The following is a 15,113-nucleotide window of genomic DNA, read 5'->3' on the forward strand; positions in this document are numbered from 1 at the left end:
AACACGAATTCCTTCTTGTTCTCCTAAGGCCGTGTAGGGTTCGAAGGTTACGCCGAGGACCCAGGGTTATTACCACAGCGACGCACTTTTTCAGATTCAGATGGAAAAAACTTCATTTGGTGGAGCAATCAAGGAATTTCAATTAAGATACAAGAATGACTTTAGCTTTAAGGAATTTTCATTCTGGCTCAATTTTCACTTGTAGGTAACCTTTAATTAATGTAATTTCATTATTTGGCAAGACCCCACCCTATCCTTGCTCTCTGCTCACCATGCATACCACCACCCGCACTCCCCATTCCAGCAGTTGTATTAACCACTTTGTTCCCAAAGTCTGCACTACTTTTCGTCGATCGTCTTTTCAATTTTCTGCCCCAAATGACTGCAACCCTCTACAACATATAATAAAATTCACCTCGTTCATCCCATTTGTATTTATTTTATTTGCTTGCATTTGCTATTATTGTGCTTTGTTTTACTCTGTTGTCTGCAGTGAGGTCGGCATTGAAAATGAGAATCTGTTCTCAATTGCCTTACCTGGAAATATAAAGATTGAATAGTAAAGATGGAAAAAAAAAACTCAGTAGCACTCATGCTAATGTTAGCTGGCAAAAATGTCCAAATTAACGTTGAAAACATAAGATTAGACCTTCAAGCGTTACCTATTTACAAATTGAATTTATATTAGTGAACTCACCTACAGTATATGCATTTCTTTCCTCTTAACAGTTTAAGTTTTATTGACTGAAAAACTGCATGTTTTTGTGGTCTTTCTGTAACACCATTCTGAAAAAAAAACATTGATTTTTAAATATAAAAAATATTTCAGAAATATAAATATAAATATTTCCCATGAATACACTTTTTTTCAAAAATAAATTATTTTTCCTCAAAAATACAATGCTTTTTGGAAATATACAGCTTTTTTCAAAAATATAAATACAAATTCCTGAAATACACATCTTTATTTCAAATATATTACCTTTTTTCAAAAATATTCTTTTTTTAATAATACTTTTTTCAAAATATTTTTTCCCAGAAAATATACAACTTTTTTCCCCAAACATATTTTTAAACATTATTGAAAAACATGTATTATATGTTTTAGTTGACCTTCTTTCATGTACTGTCCATTTTACCTCCATACAATATTGACTGTACTTTGGACTGAATTTATACTGACACACTTTTCACTTTTAGCTAACCTCTGTAGCGCCTCTGTACAGGGTTTGAAGTTTAGCCCTCAACTTTAATTTGAGTGTTTTTCGATCCAAATTAGGTGAGCGCAGTAGGAATTACAACGGTTTGTATATGTGCTTCCTACTTTTGAAGGGACCAAAAGTAACAGCTGCTCACCTGTTCCACGGCCAGTTTGCCATGTATGGATACCAATTGAACTGGCTGGATCGTATTTATTGACGATGTAACTGCGGACAAAAGGAGCAGGATGAATTATGAAGTATTTCGGGTATTATTATCTGCTCATATTCAGCCAAATGCTTCAGAACTCATTGGACTACACTTCACAGATTTACCCAAAACATACTGCAAAAGCAGCTAAAAACTTTTTTAGGGCAAAGAAGTGGAATGTTATGCAATGGCCAAGTCAATCACCTGATCTGAATCCGATCGAGCATGCATTTCACCTGCTGAAGACATAACTGAAGAGAAAATGCCCAAAGAACAAGCAGGAACTGAAGGCAGTTGCAGTTAAGGCCTGGCAGAGGATCACCAGGGATGAAATTCACCGTCTGGGGATGTCTATGCGTTCCACACTTCAGGCTGTCATTGACTGCAAAGAATTTGCAACCAAATATTGAAAAGTGAAAATTTTATTTATGATTGTTAATTTGTCACATTACTTTTGGTCCCTTGAAAAGCAAAGTGAGATGCATATTGTATGTACAAACTGTTGTAATACTTACACCGTTCATCTGATCTGGATGTAAATACCCTCAAATTAAAGCTGACAGTCTGCAGTTAATGCACATCTTGTTTGTTTCATTTCAAATCCTTTGTGGTGGTGTTTAGAGCATAAAAGATGAAAATTGTCCCCATGTTCCAGTATTCATGGACCTGACTGTATAGAGTACAAGAGCGATTTATTTTTGCGAGACTTTGTACTTTCGACTCCACTACATTACTTAAAAGTGCCGTTCAAATGCATCTTTTGTGTTCAAATGGTGTGGCCATAGTTGTCCCTCTTACATTTAAAAAAAAATGATGCTTACAGTCAAATAGAGGCCAGAGAGGAATAGTCGTGTAGTTTCATTTTTTATTTAGACCTTAATTGACACTCTTCATTGGAAAAAAAAATAGAAATAATGCTGATGAAGGTAGAAACTGAATTAAGACCCAGAAAAAGTTAGTCGCTCCGTCTGATGTGTGCACATATATGTGTGTGTGTGTGTGTGTGCGTCTGAGATGTGTGCATGTCAGAGTGAGTGTGGGGGGGTGTGGGCGTCTGAGATGTGTGAGTGTGCGTGAAAGCGGGAGATGAGTTAAAGTGCAGAGACAAAGCGCGAGCGGACCCCCATGACGCCGCAACAATGAGACCAGCAGTCAGCAGAAAGAGACACCCTCTTAGGGGGCACTCAAGATGGAGGGGGGTGGGGGGTTAACAAGGTTCCCCCAAAAGGTAGCCGAGTGGACAAAATAGCAAGGTAGCTAATCCCACACAAAGCAGCTTTATGCAAATGATCAGGACAAGATGGAGCAACTGACTTTGATGAAGCCCCGCCCCCTCATCCTTATTTGGCGTAATCTCACTTAATTGCGTCCAGCGCCTCCTTTGTGCGCCTCACGCTAACAGCGCTCACTCTTTTCACGCATGTAATCCTCACAAAGTGCTGGCCGGGTTTCACAGGACCCCATCAGGACCACCGCGCCTCTCGGGGCGGCGGCAGGCGGGCGGGCGGTGGGCAGTAGCACATTTTCTGTCCGTTTGAACATATTGTAACCAGGAGAAAGAGCAAAGAATCAAAAGGTGTCATTACAACACACACCTTTGATCTTTTCATGCTCAGGGGCCCCGGTGAGAGGGGGGCGAACCCTGGTGGGAGGGGGGGGGGGAGCGGCAAGAGATGGGTGGACGTCTGGTTGGCGCAGACCAAAGACAACGCCTGTTTGTTTGTTAGCTCATCCAAAATTTTTACCTCCATAGTTAGCATCTTTGTTAGCATCAACTAGCATTAGCAGGCTAAGTCATCTTTATTTCATCACAATAGTACCAAATTCATCCATTTCTTCATTTATTGATTCTTGTTCTTCATGAAACATCACCAGCAATGTCAGTCACCTTCCAGGTGTCACTTTGGGAATCTGGGAGGTGGGGCCGGGTGGCCGAACCTGGGAAGTCTGCACATGCCGCAGGGGCACAAAGGCAGCCCCGAGGGTGGCCCCAGGCCCCACTGCATGGGTGTAAGCGGGGCCTCCATGGGACCGGGAGACAGCAAGGGACACTTGAGGGCGATGGGTGAGGAAGAGGACGAGGGCGGAGAGGTGGCCGAGGTCAGGAAGGACTCCTGGGTGAGGAGGAGCTGACCGGGGGCCGAGATTAAGGGCCAGCCCCCTGTCAGCAGCAGCCGGGGGCCGGGCCCCGCACCCACGCTCAGCTCGCCCAGCAGCCGCCGCATCTCCTGCAAGGACGAGCCCAGCAGCAGGATGTAGTTCCGCGCCAACACCAGTGTGGAGATCTTGGAGAGCCGGCGTCCGGGAGGGGCGCCTGCAGGGTGGGGGGGGACCGAGGCGGGGGCGGAGGAGGCGTAGGGGACCATTACCTCCCTCAGGGCATCCATGGCCACGTTGAGGTCCTGCATCCGCTTTCTCTCGCGGCTATTGATCTTCCTCCTCAACTCCTGCTGCTCCTCGGCGCTCAGTTCCCGCGCCGCCTTGGAGGAGCACCCCCTGGAACCACTCTGGAGGCCCAGCGCAGGTGGTGGGTGGATGTGAGTGCCGAACGCAGAGGGGCAGGAAGTCAGGTCCTGCATTGAGGCAGGTCCACAGCAGGGCTCCTGGGGTGTTCTAAGCATCGGGTTGCTTAAAACGTTCATCTTCAAATTGACTCCCAGCGAAAAAATATCTTGTTAAAAAATTATAAAAAGAGGACTTTAAATCTTCATCTCCTCTTGCTCCTAGGGGGACCTTCTCACTCCACGCTGAGGGCTTTGAAAGTGATGCACCACATGCTGGAAAGGGAGCTAAATGACCAGCCCCCACCCCAGAACCCCCACATCAACCCCCCTCCTCAGAGCAGCTCCTCCCCGACAAACTCTCGTTCACCATTTCGTCAATGTTACTTTGCTGAAACATGTCTTCTTGTTCAGAACTCCCAATCCCAAACTGGGCGGCAGCTTATCTGCGGGGGGGATCAGGTTTTAAGAAACATAGACTAAGGAAAGCTAGACTGGTTGCTGGAGGGACGCTACGTGGCTTCCTGGTGTCCTAGAGTATCAGAGCAACTGGGGGGGGGGGCAATCTGTTTGCTGAAATGCTTGCATGTAGTACAAATGAGTCATTGAAATAGCTTTTGACACCTGGTCTCACATAACATTGTCTTGGGTAGACAGGCTTCTAGTGGCATCACTGGCAGCCCCCTGACCCCACCCCCTCTGCTGGTTCGCCCCTTTCCCCAGTTGCTCCCGGTGCAGGCAGCCCCATTCTTCTCATTGCCTCAAATGTTTGTAGCACAAATAAAAATAATCAGCATAGCTTTTGATGCATCAAAACGTCTCACATCACATCGTCTTTGGCAGATGGGCTTCTGCTGACTGCCCCCCAACTCCATACCCAACCCCACCTCGACGCCCCACCCCTTCCTGGTTCCTTGGTACTTTCCTGGGACAACACGCTGATTGATGGCTAGCTCAGGTGAAGATTTACATGTTTGGGCAGTCTCAAATGTTGCATTCATGACCCCCGCAACCCCCCCAAAATACAACAGTGGCATTGGCACTCACCGTCACCCAACAATTAACCCGCCCCCAAAACATTGGCTCCCCCCCCAATGCGAGGGTCCCATGTGAGGCAGAAGAACTGGAGGGTCCGACTCCAAACAGAAGGCGACTTGTTTGCAACAGAAGGACAACCGCACAGGAAGTCAAGAGAGAGAATGGACGACAGGAAGGACCGCCACCTGCAGGGCGGCGCGCATGTGCACACGCGTGTGTGTCAACAATGAACGTGAAGGAGACGGGATGCTAACGTTGGATCCGGCGGACGGGAAAAAAAGGACACCTGCTTGGGGGAGGCCATGTGGTGGGGGTCCAAATAAAGAAGCTGGTGTCCCTCGTGAGCGGGATGGGCGCCGCCGTATCCGCCGCCCAGCTTCCAGCCTTTATGAAGGGGGGCAGTGTCCATTTGGACCAATAGCACGCGTGCACCTGCACACTAAAAGACTCGACTGTCCCATCTTTTCCTGTTGTCACGGTGACAGGAAATGACTGGGGTCAATCCATCCTTGATCACCATGGTGACGCCCTAGAACAATTCTTACTTCTGTTCAACACACACACACACGCTCATGCACTCACACATGCACGCACACACACACACACACACAAGGACACAAAAACAGACAAATAAAGAGACACATTTCCACTTTCACAGACACACATGCACAAACACACAAACAGACACATACAAAAACACACGTGCACACACACACACACAAACTAACACACACTCCTGCACTCATACACGCATGTGAAAACAGACAAGAAAACAAACAGAAACACCTACACTCTCACGTATACACATATACCTGCACCCACGCGAACACACACACACACACACACGCACACACAAAGCTAGCAGTGGCTAATGAGTTGCTAACAGCAGCCAAGCAGGTGTATGAGACAAATGAGACATGAGAAGACAACAAGCTGTTAACACCTTAACACGCGTAAGCCAATCAGCTAAAAGTTCTCTTTAGAGTTTCCCAGCATGCTTTGGGAACTCCGGCATGTGTCGCCCACCGAGTTCCCCTGTGAACGCACGCTCGGTCGCGCCGCACGGAAACACGGTCCCATCACGTTAGGCGACTCGTTTCGGCGCACACGCCAGTGGACTTCCCAAATGAACGTCCAGAGGGACAAGTGGAGGTCGTGGCCACGCCCCCCAACACCCGTTTGATGTTTAATCCTGTTTAATCTTTCTTGTCCGCCTTGTCTTTCTCACTCATGAATGGCCAAAGGATTTTTCTCCTTTCAACACAACATCAATCATCTGATGCTCACTCAAGCTTTCTTCATGCTGGGAAACACACTCAACATTCTCACTCACGCACACACAGACACACACAATTGTTTGCAGCAGGTCAATGTTCCACAACAGCACAGCATTCCACAAGCAACATGTTCCACAACAGTTCAGGACCAACAGAATGTTCCAGAAGCAGCTCAACATTCCACACCCAAATTATTCCAGAATCTGCACAATGTTCCAGAACACCGAAAGACTTTCCTGAGGCTAATCGGTTATCATTTAAGGAGGCTAAAAGCTAATCTAACACTTGATGCTAGCCAGTGTTTGACACAATATCTCTTCTTGCACCGAACCCAAGGACAACTTTTTAGCACTTAGCATTAGCATAAACCAGTGCCTCGGGTATCATGCTAACATTAGCATCAGCAACAAGAGTATCAAGTCAACTTTTGGATCAAAGTGTCACAAGACAAGCGCACGAAGCAGCCATCTCGGCGGCTCAGCGGTGAGCTGACGGACCCCTCTGAGGTTTAGTGGGGATGGTGCTCCCATGGGAAAGTGCTCTTGTCATACTCTTGTGGACTTGAATGTCGTCTTTGTAGGTTTTTGGGGTCACGTTTCCCATCGCGCAACACTGCCGCCGTAGACGCCTTAATCCCTTGTGCCAACGCCAGCGGCGTGACAACATCCAAGCTGCTTCTTCTTCTACCAACTCCACTAGCGACACTGACAACACACACACACACACACATGAATATTGAAAAGTGTTTGTTCATTTCCTGCCACCAGCTGCTCCCAGGAATATGCACGTGTGTGTGTCTGTGTGTGTGTGTGTGTGTGCGTGTGTGTGTGTGTGTGTGTGTGTGTGAGAAAGAGAGACAGAGAGAGAGTGGTATGGTAGCATTTAATGTCAGTCCTCAATATGTGTGAAAAATACAGAGGGCCGAAATGACTTTTCCATGAGGTCACTGTCACCAAAAACAATGCAAAAACAAACAAACAAACAAAACATAAAACAAAGACATATCACGTTCATGCTCTTTGTTGTATGAAGCGGTTATAGATGAAAGAAGTAAGTGATACATGTGATTGCGTATATGTGTGTGGGTGTGTGTGTGCACTGTGAAAGTGTGTTTTGGGGCATGTCTAGGCTCATCAAACATTGAAATAAACATTTGTTTTTTTCCTTTGACATGCTTTTCTGAAGCACACAAATCAAATAATCCTCAATTAAATACAACTAATTAACAAGGGCAAAATATTCATAACGAATAATTTTAAGTGCATTCATTCATCAAGGAAATGTACAGTTCTCATTTGAAAGGTGGAAAATCTTTCAAAGTTTTTTCCCCGTTATGTTTAAAAAGCTCCTCGTGTTTCATCTTTAGTAATAAATCTAACAATTAACATAATGATAGGGAAACAATACTATTATCACTACTATTATTACTAAGACTATTATTTATTATTAATAAAATGTGAAAAATGTCAAAAGAAAATCTGTAGTTTTAAAATGCTCCTTGCCTCCCTACATCTTTAATAACAATATTGAAAATGAAATTTGTAATACTAGTATTACAGGAAAACATCTAAATGATAATATGAGAAGCCATTGAAGAGATTTCTTCTTCTTCTTATTATTATTATTATTATTAGAATGTAATTTGAATTTCAGTATTTTTTTAAAAAGCTCCCTTTTTACTCAGTAACAGTATCATTATTAACTTTATGATCAGTATTATCAAATTAGGTTAACTGAGAAACATTGTTATTCATAATCACTTCTATTCTACCATTATTGATATTAATAAAATTGTTGAGCATGTTAAAACCTTACAGAAAACAACGAACATTTCCACATCTTTTATAATAATAATAATAATGATGATGATTATTTCTTTGTGTTTATTTATTATGTCTTGCTTGTATGAGACAATAACTTATGGATATTAATCATAAACATAAAATTGACAAGAACATTTCCATAAAACCTCATAATGACATCATGATTTATATGTCAAAATATTTTGATATTATTTTTATATTTATAGGAGCAAGACTGATTGGTATGTTCAACAAATGATTTTGATGCGTTACATAGTTTATATTATATACAGTATGCGATACTTATGGTCGCCTTAGTATTGAAGTATTACATATCAATTTGACCCTCAAGAGATTTAGAGGTTATTAATATTAATGATCCGAAAATGTTCCATTGCTTTGGGTGACCTCCAAACTCACAACAAGGACTTTGAATGATAATAATTATTTATGAAATATAAATATTCATAATGACTTATGCACAAAACAAACAAATTCAATGTGTGACACATTGGTGTGCACATGACGTGAATAATGAAAATTATGCAAAAATGTAATTTGGGATATTAATGTTTAGAATTATTGAACCATAATGAACGTAAATGATGCATTTTAACGTGTCAACTTGATTAAATTGACAAGATCAATTGTGGGAAAACACGACAATCAATGAATTTATTTTATTTCTTTTTTAATTTCGAAGATAATCAAGGTTCAGGGAATAAGACTTAAATCAAAAAAAAATGTCATATTGAAATCGAAACGGAAAAAAGTAAACGTCACCATTCATGTTCATATTGTCATTTTTTGGACTTTTATTTTCTAGTGGAGTCACATGACACGTGTCAATAAATATTCATTCATTCATTTATTATCATTTATTACAAAAAATACACAAAGTGTCTGGGAGCAAATCCAAACGAAAAGAGAGGGAGAGCGCGCGTGCACGTGTCCGTGCGTGCAGTGAAGAAAAAAGTCCTTAATTTGGTCATGTCCATCGGTTGCGCACGATTCAAACGCAATTTGCCCCTGTTTTCCTGGAAAACAATCGAATAATGTCGATGTGAGGTGAACACATTTGAATCAAGTGCAACCGACATGAGCGTTGGAATGACTTCAATTGAAAGGACTTTTTCTTTTTTCCAGTGCGTGTGGCTGGACTGTACAACTATTTACATGTCACCAGCGGAGGAGCATATTCCCGCGGGGAGGACAAGCAGTTCGTGAGGGGGTGGGGGGTGGATCCGGGGGGCGTCACTTGGACTCTCCCGCCTGCAGGCGCGGCACCGTGCACATGCTGCACGGGCACGGCATCCCGGCGGCGACCCCCCAGTGCTGGAAGGCGGCCCCCAGCGGGCCCGGGCCGGGCGCGGGGGCCTTCAGGAGTCCGTGTACAGGGGCCCTGGCGGAGGGCGGCGGAGGCGGAGGAGGGGGCGGCAGCAGCGGGTGGTGCACCCCGTGCGGCCCCGCGGCAGCCACCGCCGCCGCCACCGCGGCCGGGTGTGGGTGCGGGTGCGTCATGGAAGCGTGGAAGCCGGCGTGGTGCGCGGCCCCTCCGCCGCCTCCTGCCCCCGCTCCCCCTGCTCCCCCGCCGCCGTAAATGTCCGCCAACAGGCGCTTCATCTCCTCCAGCGAGGAGCTGAGCATGAGGATGTAGTTCCTGGCCAGGAGCAAGGTGGCGATCTTGGAGAGTTTGCGCACGGACGGCCCGTGCGCGTAGGGCATGACCTCGCGCAGACCGTCCATAGCCACGTTCAGGTCGTGCATGCGCTTGCGCTCGCGACTGTTGATCTTCAGGCGGATGGACTGAAGCTCGTTCTCGGACAGCAACTTGCGCTCCTTCTTGGAGGCCGCGCGCGCCGCCGCGGAAAGCGCGTCGTCGTCGTCGTCATCGTCGTCGTCGTCGTCGTCCTGCAGGTGCTGATGATGGCGCGGGTGGTGGTGGTGGTGGTGGTGGTGGTGGTGGGGGTACGGCCCGCCCGCGTGGGGACGGTGCGTGGGGGAGTCGCCCTGCGTGGACGACACGGCGCCCGGGAAGCCGTGCGCGTGCGCGGGGCGGCGCAGCGTGGACAGAAACACGGCGTCCGTGTCCGGCGACGACACGCGGCTCGCGTCCGACTCCATCGTGCACGCGCACCTGCGGGACAGCAGCGACACGACATGTCGTCAAACTTTTGAATTACTGTCAAAAGTTGGTCAGCTTTTCACAAATAAATATTGATTGCCTCGTGTGTAACTACACGAAATTGCTCATTTGAATTCTAATCAACTTGATTGTCAATGTTGCACAAACTGGAAAAAAATGAAAAGACTGCATATGTGAAGATCGTATATTTATCTAGATTTCTTGATTGATTTTTGTTGTTGCAACAAATTTGCAACCAAAAACAAAATCGGTTTTTTTCCAATTTTGAAGGAGGCTGTAATATAACGAAAGTGTGTCAAAAGTGAAGCGCTGTGAATGCTCCGCGGTTGCGTGCATCAGGAAAGTATTCACAGAGCTTCACTTTTCGAATTTTGAGAAGATAAAAATAGAAATAAGTAGGTAACATAAAATATACACTCTTGCTATTCATTTTCTCTAAATACAATAAACTTTATTGTCAACATTACACAATCGTTCACGTAAGCACGTGCACACAAATTTACAAAGGCTTTCTCTGATTTTACTATCATATTTAATATATATACATCATGGTTAATATTACTCCAGGCCTGCAATTTACTTTTCTCTATGAATAGAAAAGACTCAATTTCAAGTTCCGAGTTGCAGAAATCAAGTCAGCACGTGTGCACGCTTTGTATATTATAATTTACATATATGGGCATGTAACATCTACTTTCTGTATATGAACGATTGCTATTCACGGTACCTGTGAACTTTGTCAATGTTGAACAAACTAATAAAGCAGGGGCACACACACATTTACAAATACAATACTTATATACTTTATATAGATTTAAAGCTTTATATATCTGCGTGCAAAATGGGTATTTATATACCGTATATATGTATAGTATATGTTCACGTTTGTTATTCACTGGACTGTTGCTAATGGAACAAAACGCTTGCTATACAGCAGGTGCACATATTGAATTTGCTATATTATATTATTGTTATTCACTTTGATTGTAGACTAAAATCCACTTTTTATTTGTTGCCGAAATAAAGAAAAGCAATACAAACGCTGACTATATCATAACATACTGCACAATTAGACATCATTATGTCCACAGCACAACTTCAAGAACAGTCAAACAGTATTGAATTGAACTTACCGTGACTTATTTGGCGTCGTAGTAACGAAGTACAGAAGGTTAAAAAGGTTGCCTTCAAATCCACTTGATCGTTTACACTGTACGTGGACGTGGACTTCCTTCCACGCGCGCGACAGCTGCACAGTAACGCGCCTGCGGAACTCGAAACGTTTTATACAGGGGGGGGGGGGGGGGGGGGTCACCAGGACAACAACACTCACTGTGTGCGTGTGTGTGCGCGCGCGCACATGTGTCTGCAAGCTACCAATCAACTCCTTTTAGGGAGGGCGGGGGGCAGCATCTTGTTAAGTGAAATGGCACACACACTAATAAGATACCTGTAAGTTTACACTCAAGCACTCGCACACACAGACACGCACCTACACGAACAAACTCATACACTCTCACATGCACACGCAGACACACGCGCACACAAATAGATGATATATTTCATCGTTCTTGTATAATTTTGTTGTTAGTTTTAAGAAGGGATGTAAATAAAGTCTTTTAAAGAGTTTGTTAAGGTCTACTAATTACCTAAGCCCCGCCCTGCCCCCCTCCTTCACTTAATGCACTCTTTTCCGTATGGCCTTCTGTCGGCATGCGCGCGAATGCGTGCGTGCGTGCCGCGTAACCATCCATCGGTGGAGGTCGGAGGCCACACGGGCACCCTGACCAAGTGAAGATGTGTCAGTTACAGCGCTCACTGGTGCACTTATACATCACTGCAAATGTTGGCCTTTGGCTTTTTCCATTGGATTTTTTCACAACCCTTACTTCAAAAGGAGGAGCCTGGACAGGAAATTAAGAATAGAAAAAGGAAGTGATGTCATCCTCATAACAAACACTTTTCCTGTTTTTATTTAGAATTTTTAACAGATTGTGCTCAGTTACGTCAGTTGAATTTGTAATAAATTTGAGGTTTGGGTCTGGTATGTGCTTTAGATCCATGGTTCACCATGATGCAGGTCCATGGTTCTGGTCCATAGATTAAGTCTATTTAGATAGATTTATTTCTATGGTTCAGGTCCAAAAATTACATTCCTGGTTTAGTGCTATGATTCAGGTCATGATTGAAGTCCATGGTTCAGGTCAATGGTTTGAGTCTCCAATTCAGATCGATAATTCAGGTCCTAGATTTAGGTCCATGATTTATGTCCATGGTTGAAATCCAAGGTTCAGGTCCATGACTTTTAGTCATGGTTGAGGTCAATTAAGCTTCCAGTGTCAACATGAACACCGGTATAAGAAATGACACAAATGCAGTGCACATGAACACACGTATATATTGTATAGTCTGGCGACCAGCTCAGGGTGTACCCCAGCTGCGACCCTAGTGAGGATGAGCTGTACAGAAAATGGATGGATGGATAGTGTGTGTGTGCGCATGTGCGCGTGTGTCAGTGTGGGTGGTGAATATGAATGGCGGAGGAGCAGCGAGTGTGGGATCATCAACACCGAGGAGCAGCATAGGCCTACGGGGACTGCACTTAATCCTGATAATCTGCCAGCACAAGCACACAGAAAGGAAAGAAAACAAAAGAAAGCACAAGACTTTCTCCTTTCACACTTCAATGACGTCCTCCTTGCTCGCCCCCTCCAAAGACAACTTGGACGTAAACTCAGACCTTTTGTTGCTGGGAACTGTCAGGAAAGAAAACCTGACCATCGCGTTAGCGTGTTCATGTTTGGCATCTCAATTTGTAGCAAAATCACGTGTGAGCAAGGCAACAAACGTCTGGGAAGTGTCTCCCACTCTACATTGAGTCAAAGTTACAGTTGGAACGGTAGTCGCCTTCCGACCGCTATTCTGGAACATCCCAGAGGCGTTCCAACCTCTCATTCACATTTGGGAAGGTCTCTCTGGCTTTTGTAGACTTCCTGGCTGCGTCACGTAGTGGCTACATGCTAGCATAGCTAAGATATGAAGACTAGCTGATTGGGTCACATGTTCAGATCTTGATGTCGTCATGCTAGGTGGCTCCATGCTAGCATTGGTAGAATTGGGGCAGGTGCTCAAAAAGGTTTTCAGTGTCTGCTTTAAAAAAAATATTCAGGCACAAAATTTCATCCAAAGAACAAAAGTTAAAAAAAAAAAACTTTATCGTCATAATGTCATCCATCAATTCTTCTTAAACTCATGATTTATTTGGTTTCTGCTGAAATCGATAACGCAAATCGATACGAATCGTTCTGTCAAATCAATACACTAGGTTGTCCTGACATTTATACACAATAGTGTGCAATGAGACATAGAAGATTTTGTCCTTGGAGATTTTGAGGTGTGAATACTGTAATAATAATAATACTGTATGTACAGTAAGTGCTAACATTTCACATGAGAAGACAAAAATGTGATTTAAAGGGACAATACTCAACAACAAAAAACTGTAAAATAAATAAATAAATAATTCTAACCCATCAACTCTTTTTGTTTGAGATTTTGTTTTATTTTTTGGGTGGGCATGATTTCTTCGGTCACCATACTAAAGCCATTTGCATTTCTTCTTTGTTAATATGAAGAGCAAGGACATTTTTGGGCATCCATCTTTAAAAATGTGTCCTTGGACACAAAATGTCATAAAAATAACAAAAAACAACCAAAAAAAACCCACAAAAAAGTTATTACTGATCCTGGTGCCTGAAATCTGGATATGATTTCTTGGGTCTTTGTTTTTTTGTTTTTTTTTGGGCCACTGAAGGCACTCCTGTCAACTTTGTTTAAACAATGCATAAGGTCTTTTGATGTTTTGCTTTAATAATTTGGGCACAAAATCATACTTAAACGTAAAACAATAAACATAAGCCAGATAGTTGAGGTTTTGTCCTTAGAGTTTCTAAGGCCTAAGTTAGATGAAGTACTAACATTTGGGAAGAAGAGGACAACAAATGGCTTTATTGTAAGAATACGCAATAACAAAAACGTTCTGTGAAACTCAAATTCTAATTCGTCAACTCGTATTGTGATTTCTTTGCTCGCTGTACTAATCGCACTTGAGTCAACTTTGTGGCTGAAAAACGAAGATGGATGACTTTTATGGTCTATCTGAAATAAAAAATAAAAAATTCTGACAAAATTCCATTATCTGAAAGACTTTATAAAAAAAAAAAAAAACTAACAAATAGCAATAATAACTAAGCCAGATAGACAAGGTTTGGTCCTTGGGGTTTCTGGGGTGTAACTTTGATGAAGTGCTAACATTCCAGATGGGAAGAAGAGGACAAAAAAGGGATTTAAAGAGACAATACACGACAGCAAAAACTAATCCGTCAACTCGTGGTGCCATTTCTTTGGTTCTCCTCTGGGTGAGCACGGTTTCTTTGGTTGCGACACCGGCGAGCGCACTCGCGCGTCGATCGACAGACCGCGGTTAAAACGATACGCTGGCTCTTTGAGCGCTAAGTCTGGGGTGGCGGGGGGGTCCGGGGGGCTTTGTGCGGGCGGCAGCTATTAGGAGCTAATTAAGTGGCAGGCCCGGCCGGCCTCCCGTTGCTACTGTGGCACTGAAGTCCAAATGGGGAGCTTACAAGCTCTTTAGACGCCGTGACAAATTGAATGGCACTGGCCTGGCTCGCCCCATTATTCCCGTCGCCCCATCTGGCTGACGGCACAGAAAAAGAGGATTTGCTGCACTGTGTGGAACCGTGCGTGTGTGTGAGAGAGAGAGGGGATAAGGGGGTGTTTTCAGAGACTTGGAAGACGGGGGGTGCAGGGGGGGGGGTTAGGACTTTGTTCCTCTTCGCTCCTCGCCTCAATTCAACAGGCTGAGATTTGCTTTCGCCAAATGTTACAAATGTTTCGACAACCTGGTCTCTGATCCTAGAGG

General features: G+C 44.2%; 2 protein-coding genes across 2 annotated transcripts; both read right to left on the reverse strand.

Annotated features, from left to right (window-relative positions):
* Positions 1–3,071: 3,071 nt before the first annotated feature.
* On the reverse strand, positions 3,072–4,143 carry olig1 (oligodendrocyte transcription factor 1). The gene has a single exon (XM_061793278.1). It carries the CDS (start codon positions 4,050–4,052, stop codon positions 3,309–3,311), a length of 744 nt encoding a protein of 247 aa, XP_061649262.1. The 5' UTR covers positions 4,053–4,143; the 3' UTR covers positions 3,072–3,308.
* Positions 4,144–7,094: 2,951 nt separating this feature from the next.
* olig2 (oligodendrocyte lineage transcription factor 2) lies at positions 7,095–11,454 on the reverse strand. The gene is made up of 2 exons (XM_061792318.1): positions 11,308–11,454; positions 7,095–10,165 (listed from the first exon to the last, which is right to left on the reverse strand). Exon 2 carries the CDS (start codon positions 10,150–10,152, stop codon positions 9,283–9,285), a length of 870 nt encoding a protein of 289 aa, XP_061648302.1. The 5' UTR covers positions 10,153–10,165; positions 11,308–11,454; the 3' UTR covers positions 7,095–9,282.
* Between the last annotated feature and the right edge of the window lie 3,659 nt (positions 11,455–15,113).

The sequence above is a fragment of the Phyllopteryx taeniolatus genome, chromosome 12 (assembly GCF_024500385.1).
Source record: "Phyllopteryx taeniolatus isolate TA_2022b chromosome 12, UOR_Ptae_1.2, whole genome shotgun sequence".
In the NCBI taxonomy this organism is placed as follows: Eukaryota; Metazoa; Chordata; class Actinopteri; order Syngnathiformes; family Syngnathidae; genus Phyllopteryx; species Phyllopteryx taeniolatus.